The following is a 23,129-nucleotide window of genomic DNA, read 5'->3' on the forward strand; positions in this document are numbered from 1 at the left end:
CATGCCGCAGAGCAACTAAGCCCATGTGCAACAGCTGCTGAGCCTGCGCTATGGAGCCCGCGAGCCACAACTACTGAAGTCCATGCGCCTAGAGCCTGTGCCCCACACCAAAGAGAAGCCACCGCAATGAGAAGCCCACACACCGCCATGAGGAGTAGCCCCCGCTCGCCGCAACTAGAGGAAGCCCGTGCACAGCAACAAAGACCCAATGTAGCCAAAAAATAAAAGAGGCAATTATACAAAATATTGGACTAATTCAGCTTTTAACTTCTATTAGCATTTTGGGAAACTTTAAAGATGTCTTAAAAAGACAATTTTCTTCTCATAATTTGTTTTCACTGCGTGAACAAAGGATAAAGTCAATCTGATCAATGTGTACTATCTAAAATTTCAGAGGCCATAATGACAGAAAAGAGCCATTAAGATATTCACAGTTTTTCATAAAGTGTCTCATAGAACAGTCTTCTATTTTTATGGTACCTATGGTTGGTTACCAATTCACCTATTCTTTCCTGAATTATGCTACTTTACTCATTATTAGAGGCGGCCTGGTCTTAATTAGATGATATTCAATCATGCTTCATGTTTCAGGGCAATACACCCAGACACAAAAGAGGCTATGTGGTAAAGCTAGTACAATGACTAACTCCAAGTAGATATTTAACATATTTTAGCTATTTACCACCTTTTCTACCTTCTCTTTCCTTTGTCTCTGAAGCTCCTGACAGAAAATCTTCTCCCGGAACCAGCAAGAAGAGAAATACTACGAAGAGAATCTATATCCTAGTTACAGTTAAACTAAGTTGTAAACTTTATGTATGGGTGTTTCAATCACTGAATCTCTTTCTGCCTCGAGAGGAGTACAAGAACCTCAGATCCGAAAAGGATCCTCCACTTTCTTGCTCCCGGCCTTAGCACAGAAAAGTGTCTTTTCAAAAGGTAGTTAAATATCTACCTTTTTGAATGGAGAAGAATAGGGACTTCCCTGGTGGCACAGTGGTTAAAAATCCGCCTGTTGGTGCAGGGGACACGGTTTGATCCCTGATCCAGGAGGATCCCACATACTGTGGAGCAAGTAAGCCCATGCACCACAACTACTGAGCCTGCACTCTAGAGCCTGTAAGCCGCAACTGCTGAAGCCCGCACGCCTATAGTCCATGCTGCGCAACAAGAGAAGCCACCGCAATGAGGCCCGCACACCGCAACAAAGAGTAACCCCCACTCACTGCAACTAAAGAAAGCCCGCACGCAGCAACAAAGACCCAACACAGCCAAAAATATAAATAAATAACTTTTTTTTAAAAAAAGAATGGAGCAAAAAATAAATAAAGAAATAAAGAATGGAGAATAGTCCAGAGAATCCACAATCGAGTAATATAAAACAATTTACATGACTAACAGGATATTCACACTAATTGTAGTTACTAACAGAGGAGCCACAGTTCACTTCAAATAGCCTTTACTGAGTATCTATCTTGATGGCTGCTAGATGGTTTTGATGGCCGCCAGATGGTTTTGATGGCCACCGGAAATTCTAAGACTTGGTCCCTGATCATAAGAAGTTAGAATATACAATCCTGAGGAAGGTAACTCAGAATGTAAACTGAGAAGAAAATCCAGACTGTTCTTTCTCAACGATAATTTTAAGTTAAACTTGCCCAGTCTACAAAATACAAATATAGATTTAAAACTAAACAAAATATATTCCCAATTTAAAATTAGTATTTTATTCCTTAGCTTTCTGCTTTGCATTGGACTTTGTCTGTATGTGCTCTGTTCAAACAAAGAAAGTGCTATTGAATCAGAAGCCAGGTTCTACCATCAGCTCACCATGTGTCTTTGGACAACCATATCATCTAGCTTTTCTCCAAAAAAAAATGAAAAGACTGGGGATGATTAAACTTGAAGGTTTCAAATAAAAGTGAAATTATATGATTATGTACATTGCTATTCCTTATTTCTCACTTAGCTGAAATTATAGTAGCAGCCACTGAGGACTGAACACCTACTATGTTTCAGGTATTAAATCACTCAATTTACAACTACTAACTCTAACTCTCTCAATAAACTTACAATGTAGGTACTATAAAAACGAGGAAACAAGCAGAGAGTTTACCAAATATCACATAGCTCATAAATGCTGGGGACTGTATTGAGACCACCATGCAAAATCACACATTTTTTTCCTCTCAGAGAAGTTCCTATTATGTACTATTTAAACCATTATTTCTCCACAAATCTAAGTAGACATTAGAAATTCAACTATACTTTAAAAAAAAAGTAAAGTCAATCCATTTTGCAATTCAAAATATCAGAGCTGAAAATGTTCACTACATACTAACCTGATGCAGCAGCCGTTTCAGTTTGAGTAACTGAGTTTTTACAGCGGTGCAATCCTGAACCATGTGCCGGAGGGTCATCTCATCCAGTATCACTGTATTTTCTGGTACATCTACAAACATCTTCTGAGCCTGGAAAAAGGGGGTCCCTCCATAGCTTTCAAAATGGCCCAAAGGAGATTCTCTATAGGGAGAGCCTCTGGAAGGGCAGGGGAAGAAGTTGGAGGGAAAAGATATACAATATAATTTCAGAAAGAAATAAAGGTTATAAAATTATTACAGTGATTATTATAAATCATTTATCATTATCACAAAACCTTTGACTTTTACTCACTTCAGATACTGAATTTGTTTCCACTGAAAAGTTCAATCAATCCTAGTTGTCATTAACACAATTATCATCTGCACTCCCTCCTCTTGTGTATTTTACACATTGGTTAAGTAAATCTTATTCCTTAGGAACTAGAGTAGAAACAAAAACCTCTGAGGAAAGGCCTTGCCTGGAAAAAATTATACTTATTTTACTTTTCTGCACTGATAGTCTGATCTTTAGCTTCTAATTTTAATTACCCTCTTAAACTTCACATCTTTTTTAGCTGCATCACTATTCTACCCTCATTAATTCCCAGTTTGGACACACCCCTGGACTCCTATGTCCTCAAAGTGCCAGAAGACAGTTAAGACAGATACACTGTTATTCTTTTGTTTTTACATTGTTGATAAACCATCTTTTCCAATAAAGATTAAACAAGGTTTTATAAAAGTCTTTTACATACCACATATTTCCTAATTTTAAACTGCCTTAAAAAAAATTCTACTCTAAAAAAATTTAAGCTTCCCTTTAGTTTCATGCAATAACATACATGCTGAATAAGAGGGAAAAAAAACAACACAACTAGGGATAATGTGTTTCACGGACGTGAAAAACACAATGTTTTAACCGGAAGTCATAGCTATAGCAATTTAAAAATTACTGCATTCACATTACACATAATTCCAGGTGGTTTTTAAGACAATAACTTGTTATATGTGTGAAATCTCAACATTTAAAGTAATACATTGAAGTATTCTCTCCAATATAACGGCTACATTAACATATTAGGATTAAAGTTAAATTCATGGATGCATTAAATTTCAAAAGTAGAAATACAGTTTCTATTAAATTTTCTAGCTTTTAACAAATATTCCCAAATCTCTAAATTCTCAAATATTCAATATGAGCTTGGTTTTCATAAGATTATTTTTCTCTGAAGCTACTTCTCATACTTGATTTCAGGCCTGATTTTTCTTTTAACCAAAGAAGAGATTTTTAAGAACCTTTAAATTGCTGATCCATAGATAAGAATTAATTGTTTTATTTTTACAGATTCAAAATATAGTTGAATTATTGAATTTCAAGTACTGATCAATTATTAGTAAGAATTTATCATCCATAACTGAATAGAGAAGCTATACACAAAGTGATGAAAAAATTTTTAAATAGTAAGACAAAAAGATAGAACCACCTGGCAAATGAATAGTAGAGACAAGAGTTATGGTTCTGGAGAAAAAGCTGACATAGACATACTTTGGGAAATTTTCTTGGGTAGGAAAGAAGCTGGGATGAACTATAAAGTGTGAGGTTTGAGTTGGACTGAAATGAAAGGTAAAGTTTTCTAGAAAAAGAAAATGAAAATAAATGGCACAAAAGTGCATGTTTTTCAGGGACAAGGAGACTCTTATACATGGCTTATGAGACTACAGACAGCCTGAATACAATTTATTCTTCAACTTCATCCCTCAATATACCTGCCTCCCTCAGACTGACTTCTTAATCCATAGCCAATTTCCTGAGACTGCCAAAGCACACGACAATCGCCTTCATCTCCAAACCCATGTCCTCAACCTCTCTGTACTCTTGGCCAATCTACCCATTCTGCCCTCCACTGCACACTTGATCTGGAGAATGAAAACTCCTCTTCAATTTAAATTAGTTAGCTCTTCCTCAGGGAAAGCTTCCTTAATCCCCTAAAACAGCACTTGGTACTTCCACAGGTGTCCTTATAGAGCCCTCTGCTGGACTCCATCACAGTACTTGCCACAATACATTGCATTCATTTGCAATCCATGCCGAATGACAAACTCCATGAAGACACAGACTGTGTCTTCTTTTTTCTGTCAGAAACGACTTTTTGTTTGTTTATTTTTGTTGTTGTTTTTATTGAATGAGTAACAAGTATGAATTTTAACCACTAGGTTGGTTTTTCTTTTTAAGCTTCCGTCTCTGAGATTCTAAAATTCTTTAGCTGTGACATGAAAAAGCACTACTTTAAAATTATAATCTGTAAGCAGTCATGTTAAAAAAGTTCCAGATAATAATCAAATTAAGATTACTTTTTATTTTACCAGGTAAGTAAGAGAAAAAGCAGAGAGGAAAGAGACTGAAGAAAACTGGTCTGTAGTCTACAGCATGAGAATCAGGAATACAATAATGGCTTATATTAGGTTTAGGCATAAATATGAACCACATGCAAGAGACTAACGAATTAAAAACATTTCAAAGGAAGTGTCAACAGGCCTTGATCACTAACTGAATATGGGGACAAAGAACTGGCATCTAGAAAAGCCACAATAGTATAAAAGAGACAGCTCTGGCCTAGGATTGAAGTTTATATCTTGGCTGACAGTAACTAGCTATTAAAAATACTTAATATCGGGCTTCCCTGGTGGCGCAGTGGTTGAGAGTCCGCCTGCCGATGCAGGGGACGCGGGTTCGTGCCCTGGTCCGGGAGGATCCCACATGCCGCGGAGAGGCTGGGCCCGTGAGCCATGGCCGCTGAGCCTGCGCGTCTGGAGCCTGTGCTCCGCAACGGGAGAGGCCGCAGCGGTGAGAGGCCCGCGTACCGCAAAAACAAAAACAAAAACAACAACAACAAAAAAAACTTAATATCTTCGGGCCATAGGTTCTTTAGTTCTCAGTGTTGTCCAGTGCCTACCAAATAAAGTTCATATGCCTTAGGCTGCATTTCAAATACCTCCACCATGAGACCCAAAACTAAACTTACATCTTCTCCTAGTCCTGATGCCCCTTAACTAGATAAAACTGTTTTATGACGCTTAACTTCTTTCACAGCATAAGTGAAAGAAATCTGCATAAATATCACCTCTAACTTGATGATAACTTGAAAACAGGGACTTATTCATTTTTATATTATTCAATTAATGCACAGATTATCTGAGCTCAAATCTCAGCTCTGTCACTCACTAGCTATATAACACACAGGGCAAGTCACTTTATCTATGCTTCATTTTCCTGAGCTGTAAAATGGGGATAACAGTATTTATCTCATTAGGTTGGTATAAGGATTAAATGAGGTAATAATATATGTTAGAATGCTTGGAATGGTGCTTGACTTACAAATAATTGTTAAATAAAAACCAATTACTATGTATTATTATTATCAATAATTTCTAACTTCTCTATATTGAAATTTTTTTCTAACATAAATGTCAAAAGAATACTATAATGCCATATACCCCTCGCCTAGATTCAACAATTGATAAATATTGACACAATGCTTTATATCTATGTGTATATTTGTTGCTAAACCATATGACAATAAGCTGGAAATAACATAATATCTCAATGAGGGCCATTTTAAGGTTGCTGGAAAAAATGAATATAATTGAGAAGGCTCAGAGGCAGAAGAAGACAAAAATGAAACAGAAAGCAAATACATAACGGAAGTTATTTTCAGAAAGTAAAAGGACACTGTTAAAACAGGAGAAGAAACAAAATAAGATAATGAAAGATAATGAAGATTTTGAAATTTCACATTCTGAGATGATGCAGTTCACATAGGAAAACCTGAACCTGTGAAACAGAATGAGAGGTAAAAACATGAGACAAAAGAGGAATTACTGGATGGAGGTTCCTTAAAAAATTAAAATAGAACTACCATATGACCCAGAAATCCCACTACTGGGCATATACCCTGAGAAAACCATAATTCAAAAAGAGTCATGTACCACAATGTTCACTGCAGCACTATTTACAATAGCCAGGACAGGAAAGCAACCTAAGTGTCCATCGACAGATGAATAGATAAAGAGGTGGCACATATATACAATGGAATATTACTCAGCCATAAAAAGAAATGAAATTTGAGTTATTTGTAGTGAGGTGGATGGACCTAGAGTCTGTCATACAGAGTGAAGTAAGTAAGAAAGAGAAAAACAAATAGCGTATGCTAACACATATATATGGAATCTTAAAAAAAAAAAAAAAAAAGGTTCTGAAGAACCTGGGGGCAGGACAGGAATAAAGATGCAGCCATAGAGAATGGACTTGAGGACACGGGGAGGGGGAAGGGTAAGCTGGGACAAAGTGAGAGAGTGGCATGGACTTACATATTCTACCAAATATAAAACAGATAGCTAGTGGGAAGCAGCCGCATAGCACAGGGAGATCAGCTCAGTGCTTTGTGACCACCTAGAGGGGTGGGACAGGGAGGGTGGGAGGGAGACACAAGAGGGAGGGGATATGGGGATATATGTATATGTATAGCTGATTCACTCTGTTATAAAGCAGAAACAAACACACCACTGTAAAGCAATTATACTCCAATAAAGATGTTAAAAAAAAAAAGGAATTACTGGAAAAATACCTCATGTTAGGTTAACAGTCATAAATTTATACTTTTGTACAAATTTTAACAATGATGGACTTCTAGTAGGGAAATTAGATCATGAAAGCAACAAAAGACTCCAAGCTGCTTTGGGCAAAACACTGGAAGGCTGGCAGTGTGTTTGCAAAGGCAGAACCTATGCGGCCAATCATAGGCCAAGACGGCTAGTGGATATGAAGAATTGAACCAATACAGGTATGGATGAAGGCAAAAATTATTTCAGTGGTTACAGAGCATAAAAATGAAATGCCCACTATCATTAACATTATTTAACATTGTTCTATTAAGTACAGCCAATAAAATCAACAAGAAAAACAACACGATCAGAATAACTACAAAAAGGAATTTTTAAGAAATAACCTTTTTTAAAACCAATTCAAACTTAATCCATATACAGTAGCAGCACCTGATATTCAACCCACACACCTAATAATCACATTGCTACATAATCACTTATTGCAGTTTTAAAGTAATCTCCCCAAATTATATGGCTCTATCCATATATTTATATTCTTCACCACTACTATCAGAGCTTCTTGATTACTAAGATGTGTGATTTTTGTGCAAATCTTAAGATTTGTGATTCATAGGTTAGACTGGTGAATGGAGATTGTGTGTGTGTGTGTGTGTGTGTGTGTGATGAGAGAGAGAGAGAGAGACAGAGAGAGATTGAGATTTTTCTTCCTTATTTATTTCCTAATCTGAGTCACAGTTTGACTTCACAAAACCTTTGTTTCTTTTCTCACCATTAATAAAAATTGTATATTAAAAGTTAAACATATGTATTTTTACCTTCTTGGTTACATTTTTTTAATTCTAGATTCAACATAATCTCAATTAAAATCCCAGCAAGTTATTTTGTGGGTAGCAACAAAATGATTCTAAAGTTTATATGAAAAGGCAAAAGACCCAGAATAACCAATACAACACTGAAGAAGAAAGTCAGAATACTGACACTATCTGAATTACAGATTTACTCTATCAAGTGACAGTAATCAAGACTGTGGTACAAAAAAACAGATCAGTGGAACAGAATAGAGGGTCCAAAATACACCCATACATATGTATGGTAAAGGAGCAATGGCAATTCAAAGGAGAGAGGACAGACTTTTCCATAAATAGTACTAAAACAATTAGACATTCACACCTTCCACAAAAATTAACTAAACATGGATCAAAGACCTAAATGTAAAACGTAAAACTACAAAATAACAACAAATAAAATCCAGGTGACCTTGGCAATAAGTTTTTAGATATGACACAAAAAGTACAATACATGAAAGTAAAGATTGACTAGTTGTACTGCATAAAATTAAAAACGTCTGCTCTGTGAAAAACATCATTAGGAGAATGAAAAGGCAAACCACAGGCTGGAGAAAATATTTGTAAAATATGTATCTGATAAAGGACTGGTATCTAAAATATATAAAGAACTCTTAAAATTCAATAAGAAAACAGATAACCCAATTTAAAAATAAGCAAAAGATCTAAACAGACATGTCACTAAGAAGATACACAGATGGCAAATAAGTATAAGAAAAAATGCTCAACATCACATGATTAGAGAATTGCAAATTAAAACAACAATGAGATGTCACTACACACCTATTAGAACAGTTAAAATCCACAACACAACACCAAATACTGACAAGGATGTGTATCAACAGGAGCTCTCACTCATTGCTGGAGGAAATGCAAAATGTACAGCCACGGCAGTTTCTTACCAAACTAAACATACCCTTACTATATGACCCTGCAATCGTGCTTCTTGGTATTTACCAAAATGAGTTGAAAACTTACCCACATAAATGTTTAGAGAAGTTTTATTCATAATTGCTATATCTGGAAGTAATCAAGAAGTCCTTCAGTAGGTGAATGGATAAACAAACTGTAGTTCATCCATACAATGGACTTTTATTTAGTAAAAAGAAATCACTGTTCTTTAGTGATATAAAGCCACGGAAAGACACAGAGGAACCTTAAACACGTATTGCTAAAAACAGCCAATCTGAAAAGGCTACATTCTGTTTCCAACTATATGGCATTCTGTTTAAAAGGCAAAGCTATGGAGACAGTAAAAAGATCAGTGTTTGTCAGGAGTGTTGCCAGGGGGTAGGGATAGGGAGGAGAAGAAAGGGATGAATAGATGGAGGATGTGGGGTTTCAAGGGCAGTAGAATTATTCTGTATGATACAGTAATGGTAGATATACATCATTATGCATTTGTCAAAGTCCATAGAATGTACACACAACTTATTGGTTCAAGGCATTTAAAATGAAACCTAATATAAACTATGAATTTTAGTTAATAATAATGTATCAACATTGACTCGTTAACTGTAACAAATATTCCACACTAATGCAAGATGTTAGTAATAGAGAAACTGTGCATAAGTGGTGAAGGAATATATGAGAACTCCCTGTACTTTCTGCTCAAAATTTCTGTAAACCTAAAACTGCTCTAAAAAATAAGGCAATTTAAAAAAAATCCATGACAAAAGGAAAAGAAGGAAGTACTTACAGAATGGCAGAATAAAAGATCTCAAAAATCCACTCCTCCATAAAAGCTCTGAGAATACTGGCAAATTTGTCAAAACTTTTTCAGAGCTCTGGAATCGCTTGCAACAACTGAAGAGCACTTACTGAAAAAAACCACCTGAATCTCATGAGAAGAACAAACTCTGTGACATTTTAATTTATTCTATTTCCCTGCCTATCTTCCTAGCTCTGTGTTGGCTTGAAAAACAAAAGCTTTACAAGTACAATAGCTGTGAAATTCAGCAATCTCTAGGGGCTGGGATGGGAGGTAAACTGGGATTGGAACTCTCCAAAAAGCACCATTTCTAGAGAATTGTTACTATTTGACCTAAATGGCACCTCCCTAGAAAAGGCCCATTCTCAGCAGTTGTTTTATTTGGCCTCATTCAGAGCTCCCTCAGGGGGAACAGCCTTATCTCTAGTACATTTGTTTTAAAAAAACAAACAAAAAAAAATCAGTGGCAATTGTTTAAAACTTCAGTTGCCTAAGATGGCAATACCACTTGGAACAAACAAGAAGGTGACCAAAAAACTTAAAAGGAAAACCTGAGGAATGAGATGTACACAGGAGTTTTTGGAAAGCTCCAACATATTCCTGGGCATAGAGAAGGCCATACACATATGAAAGCCAAGGAAATACCTGAGAAGGTCTTAATCCTTCACCTTTTGCTAACCTTGAGCCTCTGAGCAAGCAGGAAATGAAGGCTAAGAAAGTGCTGCAATCTGCTTATCAGGTTGCTGAAGGCACCCCTGAACACACACAGAGCCCCTTGGCAAAAGGCTGCGAAACTTACTAGTGTAAGGCATTTAAGGAAATCGCTTTCTAATCATTAGCTCAACAAACTCCAAAATATGACATATCATAACCAAAAGAGAGACACATCATAGTTAAACTGTCAAAAGCCAAAGAAAAAGTGAATCCCGACACAGCAAGAAAAAAGTGATTTATGGGATTCCCTGGTGGCGCAGTGGTTGAGAATCTGCCTGCCAATGCAGGGGACACGGGTTCAAGCCCTGGTCTGGGGGGATCCCACATACCCCGGAGTAACTGGCCCCGTGAGCCACAATTGCTGAGCCTGCGCATCTGGAGCCTGTGCTCCGCAACAAGAGAGGCCGCGATAGTGAGAGGCCCGCGCACCGTGATGAGGAGTGGCCCCTACTTGCTGCAACTAGAAAAAGCCCTCGCACAGAAACGAAGAGCCAACACAGACATAAATAAATAAATAAATATTTTTTTAAAAAAAGGCAAAATTCCTTAAAAAAAAAAAAAAAAGAAAAAATGATTTATTATGTAGAAGACATGCTCAATAAGATTACAAGCTGATTTTTCATCAGAAAGCATAGGGATCAAAAACGTTAAAAGAGGAGGGAATCGGGAAGATGGCGGAAGAGTAAGACGCGGGAGATCACCTTCCCCCCACAGATACACCAGAAATACATCTACACGTGGAACAATTCCTACAGAACACCTACTGAACGCTGGCAGAAGACCACAGACCTCCCAAAAGGCAAGAAACTCCCCACGTAACTAGGTAGGGCAAAAGAAAAAAGAATAAACAGAGACAAAAGAATAGGGACGGGAACTGCACCAGTGGGAGGGAGCTGTGAAGGAGAAAAAGTTTCCACACACTAGGAAGCCCCTTCGCGGGCAGAGACTGCGCGTGGCGGAGGGGGGAAGCTTCGGAGCCGGAGCTGCGGAGGAAAGCACAAAAACAAGCGTGCGGAGGGCAAAGCGGAGAGATTCCGGCACAGAGGATCGGTGCCGACCCGCACTCACCAGCCCGGGCGGGCGGGGCTGGGAGCTGAGGCTCGGGCTTCGGTCGGAGCGCAGGGAGAGGACTGGGGTTGGCGGCGTGAACACAGCCTGCAGGGGGTTAGTGCACCACGTCTAGCCAGGCGGGAGTCCCGGGAAAAGTCTGGACCTGCCGAAGAGGCAAGAGACTTTTTCTTCCTTCTTTGTTCCCTGGTGCACGAGGACAGGGAATTAAGAGCGCTGCTTAAAGGAGCTCCAGAGACACGCACGAGCCGCGGCTAACAGCGCGGACCCCAGAGACGGGCATGAGACGCTAAGGCTGCTGCTGCCACCACCAAGAATCCTGTGTGCGAGCACAGGTCACTATCCACACTGCCCCTTCCGGGAGTCTGTGCACCCCGCCACTGCCAGGGTCCCGGGATCCAGGGACAACTTCCCCGGGAGAACGTACGGCACGCCTCAGGCTGGTGAAACGTCCCGTCGGCCTCTGCCGCCGCAGGCTAGCCCCATACTCCGTGCCCCACCCTCCCCACGGCCTGAGTGAGCCAGAGTCCCAGAAGCAGCTGCTCCTTTAACCCTGTCCTGTCTGAGCGAAGAACAGACGCCCTCAGATGACCTACACGCAGAGGCAGGACCAAATCCAAAGCTGAGCCCCGGGAGCTGTGCAAACAAAGAAGAGAAAGGGAAATCTCTCCCAGCAGCCTCAGAAGCAGCGGATTAAAGCTCCACAATCAACTTGATGTACCCTGCATCTGTGGAAGACATGAATAGACAACGAATCATCCCAAACTGAGGAGGTGGACTTTGAGAGCAAGATTAATTATTTTTTCCCCTTTTCCGCTTTTTCTGAGTGTGTATGTGTATGCTTCTGTGTGAGATTTTGTCTGTAAAGATTTGCTTTCACCACTTGTCCTAGGGTTCTATCCGTCCGTTTTTTGTTTTAATTTTTTCTTAATAATTATTTTTTATTTTAATAACTTTATTTTATTTTATCTTACTTTTATCCTCTTTCTTTTCTTCCTCCCTCCCTCCCTCCGTCTCTCTCTCCCTCCCTCCCTCTCTCTCTCTCTCTCTCTCTCTCTTTCTTTCTTTCTTTCTACTTTTTCTCCCTTTTATTCTGAGCCATGTGGATGAAAGGCCCTTGGTGCTGCAGCCAGGAGTCAGTGCTGTGCCTCTGAGGTGGGAGAGCCAACTTCAGGACACTGGTCCACAAGAGACCTCCCAGCTCCACATAATATCAAATAGCGAAAATCTCCCAGAGATCTCCATTTCAACACCAGCACCCAGCTTCACTCAACGACCAGCAAGCTACAGTGCTGGACACCCTATGCCAAACAACTAGCAAGACAGGAACACAACCCCACCCATTAGCAGAGAGGCTGCCTAAATCATAATAAGTCCACAGACACCCCAAAGCACACCACCAGACGTGGACCTGCCCACCAGAAAGACAAGATCCAGCCTCATCCACCAGAACACAGGCACAAGTCCCCTCTACCAGGAAGCCTACACAACCCACTGAACCAACTTTAGCCACTGGGGACAGACACCAAAAACAATGGAAGCTACGAACCTGCAGCCTGCAAAAAGGAGACCCCAAACACAGTAAGATAAGCAAAATGAGAAGACAGAAAAACACACAGCAGATGAAGGAGCAACATAAAAACCCACCAGACCTAACAAATGAAGAGGAAATAGGCAGTCTACCTGAAAAACAATTCAGAATAATGATAGTAAAGATGATCCAAAATCTTGGAAATAGAATAGACAAAATGCAAGAAACATTTAACAAGGACCTAGAAGAACTAAAGATGAAACAAGCAACGATGAACAACACAATAAGTGAAATTAGAAATACTCTAGATGGCATCAATAGCAGAATAACTGAGGCAAAAGAATGGATAAGTGACCTGGAAGATAAAATAGTGGAAATAACTACTGCAGAGCAGAATAAAGAAAAAAGAATGAAAAGAACTGAGGACAGTCTCAGAGACCTCCGGGACAACATTAAACGCATCAACATTTGAATTATAGGAGTTCCAGAAGAAGAAGAGAAAAAAAAAGGGACTGAGAAAATATTTGAAGAGATTATAGTTGAAAACTTCCCTAATATGGGAAAGGAAATACTTAGTCAAGTCTAGGAAGCACAGAGAGTCCCATACAGGATAAATCCAAGGAGAAATACGCCAAGACACATATTAATCAAACTGTCAAAAATTAAATACAAAGAAAACATATTAAAAGCAGCAAGGGAAAAACAACAAATAACACACAAGGGAATCCCCACAAGGTTAACAGCTGATTTTTCAGCAGAAACTCTGCAAGCCAGAAGGAAGTGGCAGGACATATTTAAAATGATGAAGGAGAAAAACCTTCAACAAAGATTACTCAACCCAGCGAGGATTTCATTGAGACTTGATGGAGAAATTAAAACCTTTACAGACAAGCAAAAGCTGAGAGAGTTCAGCACCACCAAACCGGCTTTACAACAAATGCTAAAGGAACTTCTCTAGGCAAGAGAAGGAAAAGACCTATAATAATGAACCCAAAACAATTAAGAAAATGGGAATAGGAACATACATATCGATAATTACCTTAAATGTAAATGGATTAAATGCTCCAACCAAAAGACACAGACTGGCTGAATGGATACAGAAACAAGACCCATATATTTGCTGTCTCCAAGAGACCCACTTCAGACCTAGAGACACATACAGACTGAAAGTAAGGGGATGGAAAAAGATATTCCATGCAAATGGAAACCAAAAGAACTCTGGAGTAGCAATTCTCATATCAGACAAAATACACTTTAAAATAAAGACTATTAGAAGAGACAAAGAAGGACACTACATAATGATCAAGGGATCAATCCAAGAAGAAGACATAACAATTGTAAATATTTACACACCCAACATAGGAGCACCTCAATACATAAGTCAAATACTAACAGCCATAAAAGGGGAAATCGACCGTAAAACATTCATAGTAGGGGACTTTAACACGCCACTTTCACCAACAGACAGACCATCCAAAACGAAAATAAATAAGGAGGGCTTCCCTGGTGGCGCAGTGGTTGAGAGTCCGCCTGCCGATGCAGGGGACACGGGTTAGTGCCCCGGTCCAGGAAGTTCCCACATGTCATGGAGCAGCTGGGCCTGTGAGCCATGGCCACTGAGCCTGCGTGTCAAGAGCCTGTGCTCCACAACGGGAGAGGCCACAACAGTGAGAGGCCCGCGTACCGCAAAAAAAAAAAAAAAAGACAAGAAATAAGGAAACACAAGCTTTAAATGATACATTAAACAAGATGGACTTAATTGATATTTATAGGACATTCAATCCAAAAACAACAGAATACACATTTTTCTCAAGTGCTCATGGAACATTCTCCAGGATAGACCATATCTTGGGTCACAAATCAAGGCTTGGTAAATTTAAGAAAATTGAAATTGTATCAAGTATCTTTTCGGACCACAAGGCTATGAGACTAGATATCAATTACAGGAAAAGATCTGTAAAAAATAAAAGCACATGGAGGCTAAACAATACACTACTTAATAACGAACTGATCACTGAGGAAATCAAAGAGGAAATCAAAAAATACCTAGAAACAAATGACAATGGAGACACGACGACCCAAAACCTATGGGATGCAGCAAAAGCAGATCTAAGAGGGAAGTTTATAGCAATACAATCCTACCTTAAGAAACACGAAACATCTTGAATAAACAACCTAACCTTGCACCTAAAGCAATTAGAGAAAGAAGAACAAAAAACCCCAAAATTAGGAGAAGGAAAGAAATCATAAAGATCATATCAGAAATAAATGTAAAAGAAATGAAGGAAACAATAGCAAAGATCAATAAAACTAAAAGCTGGTTCTTTTAGAAGATAAACCAAATTGATAAACCATTAGCCGGACTCATCAAGAAAAAAAGGGAGAAGACTCAAATCAATAGAATTAGAAATGAAAAAGGAGAAGTAACAACTGACACTGCAGAAAAACAAAGGATCATGAGAGAATACTACAAGCAACTCTGCCAATAAAATGGACAACCTGGAAGAAATGGACAAATTCTCAGAAAAGCACAACCTGCCGAGACTGAATCAGGAAGAAACAGAAAATATGAACAGACCAATCAGAAGCACTGAAACTGAAACTGTGATTTAAAATCCTTCAACAAACAAAAGCTCAGGACCAGATGGCTTCACAGGCGAATTCTATCAAACATTTAGAGAAGAGCTAACACCTGTCCTTCTCAAATTCTTCCAAAATATAGCAGAGGGAGGAACACTCCCAAACTCATTCTACGAGGGCAACATCACCCTGATACCAAAAGCAGACAGAGATGTCACAAAGAAAGAAAACTACAGGCCAATATCACTGATGAACATAGATGCAAAAATCCTCAACAAAATACTAACAAACAGAATCCAACAGCACATTAAAAGGATGATACACCATGATCAAGTGGGGTTTATCCCAGGAATGCAAGGATTCTTCAATATACGCAAATCAATCAACGTGATACACCATATAAACAAACTGAAGGAGAAAAACCATACGATCATCTCAATAGATGCAGAGAAAGCTTTCAACAAAATTCAACACCCATTTATGATAAAAACCCTGCATAAAGTAGGCATAGAGGGAACTTTCCTCAACATAATAAAGGCCATATATGACAAACCCACAGCCAATATCGTCCTCAATGGTGAAAAACTGAAAGCATTTCCACTAAGATCAGGAACAAGACAAGGTTGCCCACTCTCACCACTCTTATTCAACATAGTTTTGGAAGTTTTATCCACAGCAATCAGAGAAGAAAAGGAAATAAAAGGAATCCAAATCGGAAAAGAAGAAGTAAAGCTGTCACTCTTTGCAGATGACATGATACTATACATAGAGAATCCTAAAGATGCTACCAGAAAACTACTAGAACTAATCAATGAATTTGGTAAAGTAGCAGGATACAAAATTAATGCACAGAAATCTCTTGCATTCCTATACACTAATGATGAAAAATCTGAAAGTGAAATCAAGAAAACACTTCCATTTACCATTGCAACAAAAAGAATAAAATATCTAGGAATAAACCTACCTAAGGAGACAAAACACCTGTATGCAGAAAATTATAAGACACTGATGAAAGAAATTAAAGATGATACAAATAGATGGAGAGATATACCATGTTCTTGGATTGGAAGAATCAACATTGTGAAAATGACTCTACTACCCAAAGCAATCTACAGATTCAATGCAATCCCTATCAAACTACCACTGGCATTTTTCACAGAACTAGAACAAAAAATTTCACAATTTGTATGGAAACACAAAAGACCCCGAATAGCCAAAGCAATCTTGAGAACGAAAAATGAAGCTGGAGGAATGAGGCTCCCTGACTTCAGACTATACTACAAAGCTACAGTAATCAAGACAGTATGGTACTGGCACAAAAACAGAAAGATAGATCAATGGAACAGGATAGAAAGCCCAGAGATAAACCCACACACATATGGTCACCTTATCTTTGATAAAGGAGGCAGGAATGTACAGTGGAGAAAGGACAGCCTCTTCAATAAGTGGTGCTGGGAAAACTGGACAGGTACATGTAAAAGTATGAGATTAGATCACTCCCTAACACCGTACACAGAAATAAGCTCAATATGGATTAAAGACCTAAATGGAAGGTCAGAAACTATCAAACTCTTAGAGGAAAACATAGGCAGAACACTCTATGACATAAATCACAGCAAGATACTTTTTGACCCACCTCTAGAGAAATGGAAATAAAAACAAAAATAAACAAATGGGACCTAATGAAACTTAAAAGCTTTTGCACAGCAAAGGAAACCATAAACAAGACCAAAAGACAACCCTCAGAATGGGAGAAAATATTTGCAAATGAAGCAACTGACAAAGGATTAATCTCCAAAATTTACAAGCAACTCATGCAGCTTAATAACAAAAAAACAAACAACCCAATCCAAAAATGGGCAGAAGACCTAAATAGACAATTCTCCAAAGAAGATATACAGACTGCCAACAAACACATGAAAGAATGCTCAACATCATTAATCATTAAAGAAATGCAAATCAAAACTACAATGAGATATCATCTCACACCAGTCAGAATGGCCATCATCAAAAAATCTACAAACAATAAATGCTGGAGAGGGTGTGGAGAAAAGGGAACACTCTTGCACTGCTGGTGGGAACGAGAATTGGTTCAGCCACTATGGAGAACAGTATGGAGGTTCCTTAAAAAACTACAAATAGAACTACCATATGACCCAGCAATCCCACTACTGGGCATATACCCTGAGAAAGCCAAAATTCAAAAAGAGTCATGTACCAAAATGTTCATTGCAGCTCTATTTACAATAGCCCGGATGTGGAAACAACCTAATTGCCCATCATCAGATGAATGGATAAAGAAGATGTGGCACATATATACAATGGAATATTACTCAGTCATAAAAAGAAATGAAATTTAGCTATTTGTAATGAGGTAGAGAGACCTAGAGTTTGTCATACAGAGTGAAGTAAGTCAGAATGAGAAAGACAATACCGTATGCTAACACGTATATATGGAATTTAAGAAAAGAAAATGTCATGAAGAACCTAGGGGTAAGACACAGACCTACTGGAGAACGGACTTGAGGATATGGGGAGGGGGAAGGGTGAGCTGTGACAGAGCGAGAGAGAGAGAGAGAGAGGCATGGACATATATACACTAACAAACGTAAGGTAGATAGCTAGTGGGAAGCAGCCGCATAGCACAGGGATATCAGCTTGGTGCTTTGTGACCGCCTGGAGGGGTTGGGATAGGGAGGGTGGGAGGGAGGGAGGCGCAAGAGGGAAGAGATATGGGAACATATGTATATGTATAACTGATTCACTTTGTTATAAAGCAGAAACTAACACTAAACTAGCAAAGCAATTATAGTCCAATAAAGATGTAAAAAAATAATAATAATAAAATAAAATAATAAATAAAATGAGCAAAGGATATGAATAGATATTTCTCCAAAGAAGATATATAAATGAGCGATAAGCATATAAAAAATGTTCAACATCATTAACCATCATGGAAGTGTGCATCAAAATCACAAGATTCCACTTCACATCCTCTAGGATGCCTAGAATCAATAAGTCAAATAACAAGTGTTGTCGAGGATGTGGAGAGATTGGGACCCTAATAAACTGTAAATGTGAATGTAAAATGGTTCTGTCTCTTTAGGAAACAGTCTAGAAGTTTCTCAAAAGTTTAAACAAAGAGTTTCCATATGACCCAGCAATTCTACTCTTAGGTGGCATACCCAAGAGAAATGAAAACATACATCCACACAAAAACTTGTACACGAATGTTCATAGCAGCATTATTCATAATAGACCAAAACTAAAAAAGAATGAAATGACCATCAGCTGGTGAATGAATAAATAAAATGTGGCATATCCATACAATGGATTAGTATTTGTTGATAAACAGAAGTGAAGCAATGATACATGCTACAACATGGATGGACCTTGAAAAATCATGTTAAGTGCAAGAAGCCAGACACAAAGGACAACATATTGTATCATTCAATTTATATGAAATATCCTAATAGGCAAATCTATAGAGACAGAAAGCAGATTAGTGGTTGCCTAAGGCTGGAAGGTATGGGCGAATAGGGTAGGGGGGTGACTAAGGAATGTAGGGTTTCCTTTCAGGGGTGATGAAAATGTAAAATTGATTGTGGTGATTATTGCACAATTCAGTAGATATTGAATATAAAAAGCCATTGAACTGTACACTTTGAATGGGTGAACTGTATTAGATGTGAATTGTGTATCAATAAAGCTGTTAAAATTTTTAAAAAATAAAATAAAAAGGACAGAAAAAAAAAAACGTTAAAAGAAAGCCTATCAACCAAGAATCCTATATCCAGCAAAACTATCCTTTAAAATTAAAGAGAAACTAAAACATTCCCAGATAAACACAAACTGCGTGAATTTGTTGCTATCAAACCTTCCCTACAAGATATACTTAAGTTGGAGACTTTAATACCTCCTTCTCATCAATGGATAAAACAACTAGGAAGAAGGTCAGCAAGGAAACAGAAGACTTGAGCAACACTACAAACTAAGGAAACCAAACAGACATGCACAGAATATATGAGATTAAATTAGTAATCAAAAAGCTCACTGCAGGGCTTCCCCGGTGGTGCAGTGGTTGAAAGTCCACCTGCCGATGCAGGGGACACGGGTTCATGCCCCGGTCCAGGAAGATCCCACATGCCGCGGAGCTGCTGGGCCTGTGAGCCATGGCCGCTGAGCCTGCGCGTCCGGAGCCTGTGCTCCGCAACGGGAGACGCCACAACAGTGAGAGGCCCGCGTACCGCAAAAAAAACCCCAAAAATAAACAAACAAAAAACTCACTGCAAAGAAAAGCCAAAACCCAAATAACCTCAATGGTGAATTCTATAAAACATTTAATGAAGAATTAACAAAATTCCTTCACGAACTCTCTCAAAAATAGAAATGAAACACTTCCCAATTCAATTTATGTGATAATATCAAAATGACAATGACATCTCAAGAAAACTACAGACCAGTATTTGTTATGAATGTATACAGAAAAATCTTCAACAAAATACTAGCAATTTGAATCTAGCAACATCTAAAAGGATACCATGACCAAGAGGGATTTATTCGAGAAATGCAGGGTTGATTCAACATCTGAAAATCAAAGTCATACACCACATGAACAGAATGAAAGGAAAAATGATTATCTCAATAGACACAGCAATAGCATTTGAAAAAATCTAATACCTGTTCGTGATTTAAAAAAAAAACACTCAACAAAATAGGAATAGAAGGGAACTTCCTCAACCTGATAAAGAGTATCTATGAAACCCACAGTTAACGTCATACTTAACAGTGAAAGACCAAATGCTTTGCTCCTACTATCAGAAAGAAGACAAAGATGTCTGCTCTCATCACTCCTTAACTTGTACTGGAGATTCTAGCCAATTATGCAGGGGGGGAAGAAAGGGAAAGCATCCAGATTGAATAGAAAAAGGTAAAACTATCTCTATTCTCAGATGACAGATCTTATATATAAGAGACTCCTAAGGAACTAGGTAGTCGGAAGGTTAAATGAATCATGCACATGAACATTGGAGGCTACACTCAGAGTTGTAGCAAAGCTTACAATGAAGAGGGAAAGTGAGCCAAGGGCCAAGATTTTTGTGAGCTAGGGATTGGGACCATTAAGGAGGAGTTGATAAAGCCAAATGCCCTAAGTGTCAAATGAAAGAGGCTTAAGAACACTTCATTTAGAAGTAACAATGAGGAGCGAAGACAAAGACCTCACCCCTAAACAGCACAGTACTAGAGTGCCTGGAAAATAAGAATCTTTCATATAAGAATGCTACTGAGGAATTAGTACATTTAGGAAAAAGTTACAATCAGGAGAATGTAGGTGAAGAAGTCAAGGATATGGGTTTGTTAAGATGTGAGAGAATTCCATATGGTTAATGGAGGGTGTAGGGAAAAGGGGAGGTCTGGGGAGAAAAGAGGAATAAAAGGATAGGCCAGGTGAAAAGAGAAACAGTACTGGCAAAAATACAGAGAAAGTACATCAGTGGTTCTGAACCACCAGTCCCCTGAATTACAGGTTAAGACATAATCCTGTAATTAATTATGACAACGATGGGAACTGAAGGACAGACAGGAAAGGGAACCAGCAACATTCAAGAAGTCATAGAATGAGAAGAGGAATTTTTACACATGTAATCTTAAAAGGCCCTGGGGTTAGTACATCCAAATCTTTTAAAATCAAGGTATAGAAAGAAAATAATAGTTTTAAGGTTTGCTGGAGTAAGGCTTATCTTGGATGAGATTTCTCTCTCTACCACCCATCCCCATAACTGGCTCTGAGAAATCTAGAAGTCCCAAACCTCGCACAGCTACCCAAAAGCCTGAGGGGATCCATAAACTGGTTAACCTATAACCAGTCATAACAAACCAGTATGTGTCAGTTCACTTGTTGGGAAGTTCTGCGCTGAGTCAGATTAGCAACCGCCAGGAGTTCTGTGCATTTCTCTCTCCTCATCGAGACTCACAAGTGTGGATGATCCACAAACCACTAGTCCCTCAAAATACACTGTGTAGAAGGGATTTGTCCTCATGTTTTGGAAAATGGCTACATATTTTCCTGTACCACCTTTTGCAACATCACAGTACTATAATTATATATTAAAAGCACTGCAGAGTCTACTATTTAAAAAAAAATTAACTTCGATTAACTCGTTCTTCCTATACTCATCTAATCAGTCTCCCTTTTCTACACCTATTGAAATCCAGGAATACAGTTTTTGAAAAATGTTGCTTAACTTTTCTGACAGATAAATAATCAGTCTCATTGATCTCTTGATCAATGAGATCTCATTGATCTCTTGATCATTCCCAGGGACAGAGACTGCTATCTCCAGGTAATTCATTCCATTTTGGATATTCTGATTAATAGTCTCACAAAGCTGAAATCTGCCACCCTTTATCTTAAAATGCATAGATAATTTTGCTATCTACAGTTAGAGATCACATTTATTCATTCCTCCAAGTGAACTACCAATTCAGCTGGGAACCTAAGAGCAGTTCTCTGAAAATGTCACTGTTTCATACATGGTTTTGCACATGCTATTTTTTCCATCTGAATACTCACCCTTCTACAGAAACTGATCCTCTGCAATTGCTACAGTCATGGTTATCAGTTCAACAGGAACTTTCTTTATGCATCACTATCCTAGACAAAAATCTGTATGCTCCTGGAGTCCTGTATACAACACTCTGAGGCACCTCTCATCATTACACTGTACTAATACTGCATTATAACTATCTACATACCTGTCTCTCCCATACACTAAACACCCTGGCAGCAGGAAGTATTTACTACTCATATTTGTATGGGATGGAAAAGGCACAAGAGTCTGCTACCTACCTGATAATTGCAATGATTCCAACTGACCTCACACACTGCATAATTCTTTTTAACCTTCTCAAAACAATGCTCCCAGAAGCCACTACCAATCTACAGCTTTCACCTCTCACACCATCTCCAACTTCATTCCAGCTTGAGAATTCAGCACAGAGCTCAACATACAGGTTCTCAAAAAATACTTCTCAAATGGTTGAATAAATCTTGTCTTATAAGCAAAGGTTCATATTTTAGGTAGGCTTCTAAATTTTCATAAGTTGGCCTTAAATTTACCTTCTTATAAACCAACCATCAAAGATGAAGGAAGCATCATCTTCATTATTAGCAATGAAGACTATCTTTACATCAGATTCCTGCCTGATAATACCAACTCTCTGATGTCCATTCCTTATCAAAAGCCCAGATAACAGAAACAGAACAGCCAAAATAATGCCTGGAAGGGTATGTACTCCATACATTCTTCCAGATCTTCTAAATTTTATCCTGGCATCAAATTTTACCAACAGAAGGATCTTTAGTTGGACCTCACTGTTTCATGATCCACTGTACAACTGCCTTTTGTCACTTAAGAGTTTTTTGTAGCATGGATTGAAGAACATAAAGAAAATACAGACTTAAGGAATTTATCATTATTTCTACTTTGGGAAGCTGTCTGAGACCTGTCCACTACATCACAAGGTAGTCTCCTTATAAGAAATCATGCAAAGCAACTGCTTTCAGGTTTCTATCTCATAAAAGCAAATTAACTGAGAAACATACCCTTTATCTTATATATATTATAAATCTTGTAATGGATCAAGTTTTGTTCTTTGCTTTTGCTGCAAGGAATCTTAATTTTTTTTCTTACTTC

The 23,129-nt window shown here is 38.4% G+C and overlaps 1 protein-coding gene across 9 annotated transcripts in view; it reads right to left on the reverse strand.

Annotated features, from left to right (window-relative positions):
• CCSER2 (coiled-coil serine rich protein 2) overlaps window positions 1-23,129 on the reverse strand; it is a 160,173-nt gene that overhangs the window by 59,294 nt on the left and 77,750 nt on the right. For 7 of the 9 annotated variants that reach the window (XM_027129689.1, XM_027129690.1, XM_027129695.1 and 4 more), the window contains one exon: window positions 2,343-2,538. The exons of 1 other annotated variant lie outside the window; for it this stretch is intronic. In XM_027129689.1, coding sequence (XP_026985490.1) covers window positions 2,343-2,538 — 196 coding nt within the window. Of the gene's footprint in view, window positions 1-2,342; window positions 2,539-5,189; window positions 5,311-23,129 lie in introns of those variants that run through there. One more of the 9 variants, XM_027129694.1, reaches the window with a different exon arrangement.

This window comes from Aethalodelphis obliquidens, unplaced genomic scaffold, assembly GCF_003676395.1.
Source record: "Aethalodelphis obliquidens isolate GAN/ISIS:26980383/991018 unplaced genomic scaffold, ASM367639v1 scaffold37, whole genome shotgun sequence".
Lineage (NCBI taxonomy): Eukaryota > Metazoa > Chordata > Mammalia > Artiodactyla > Delphinidae > Aethalodelphis > Aethalodelphis obliquidens.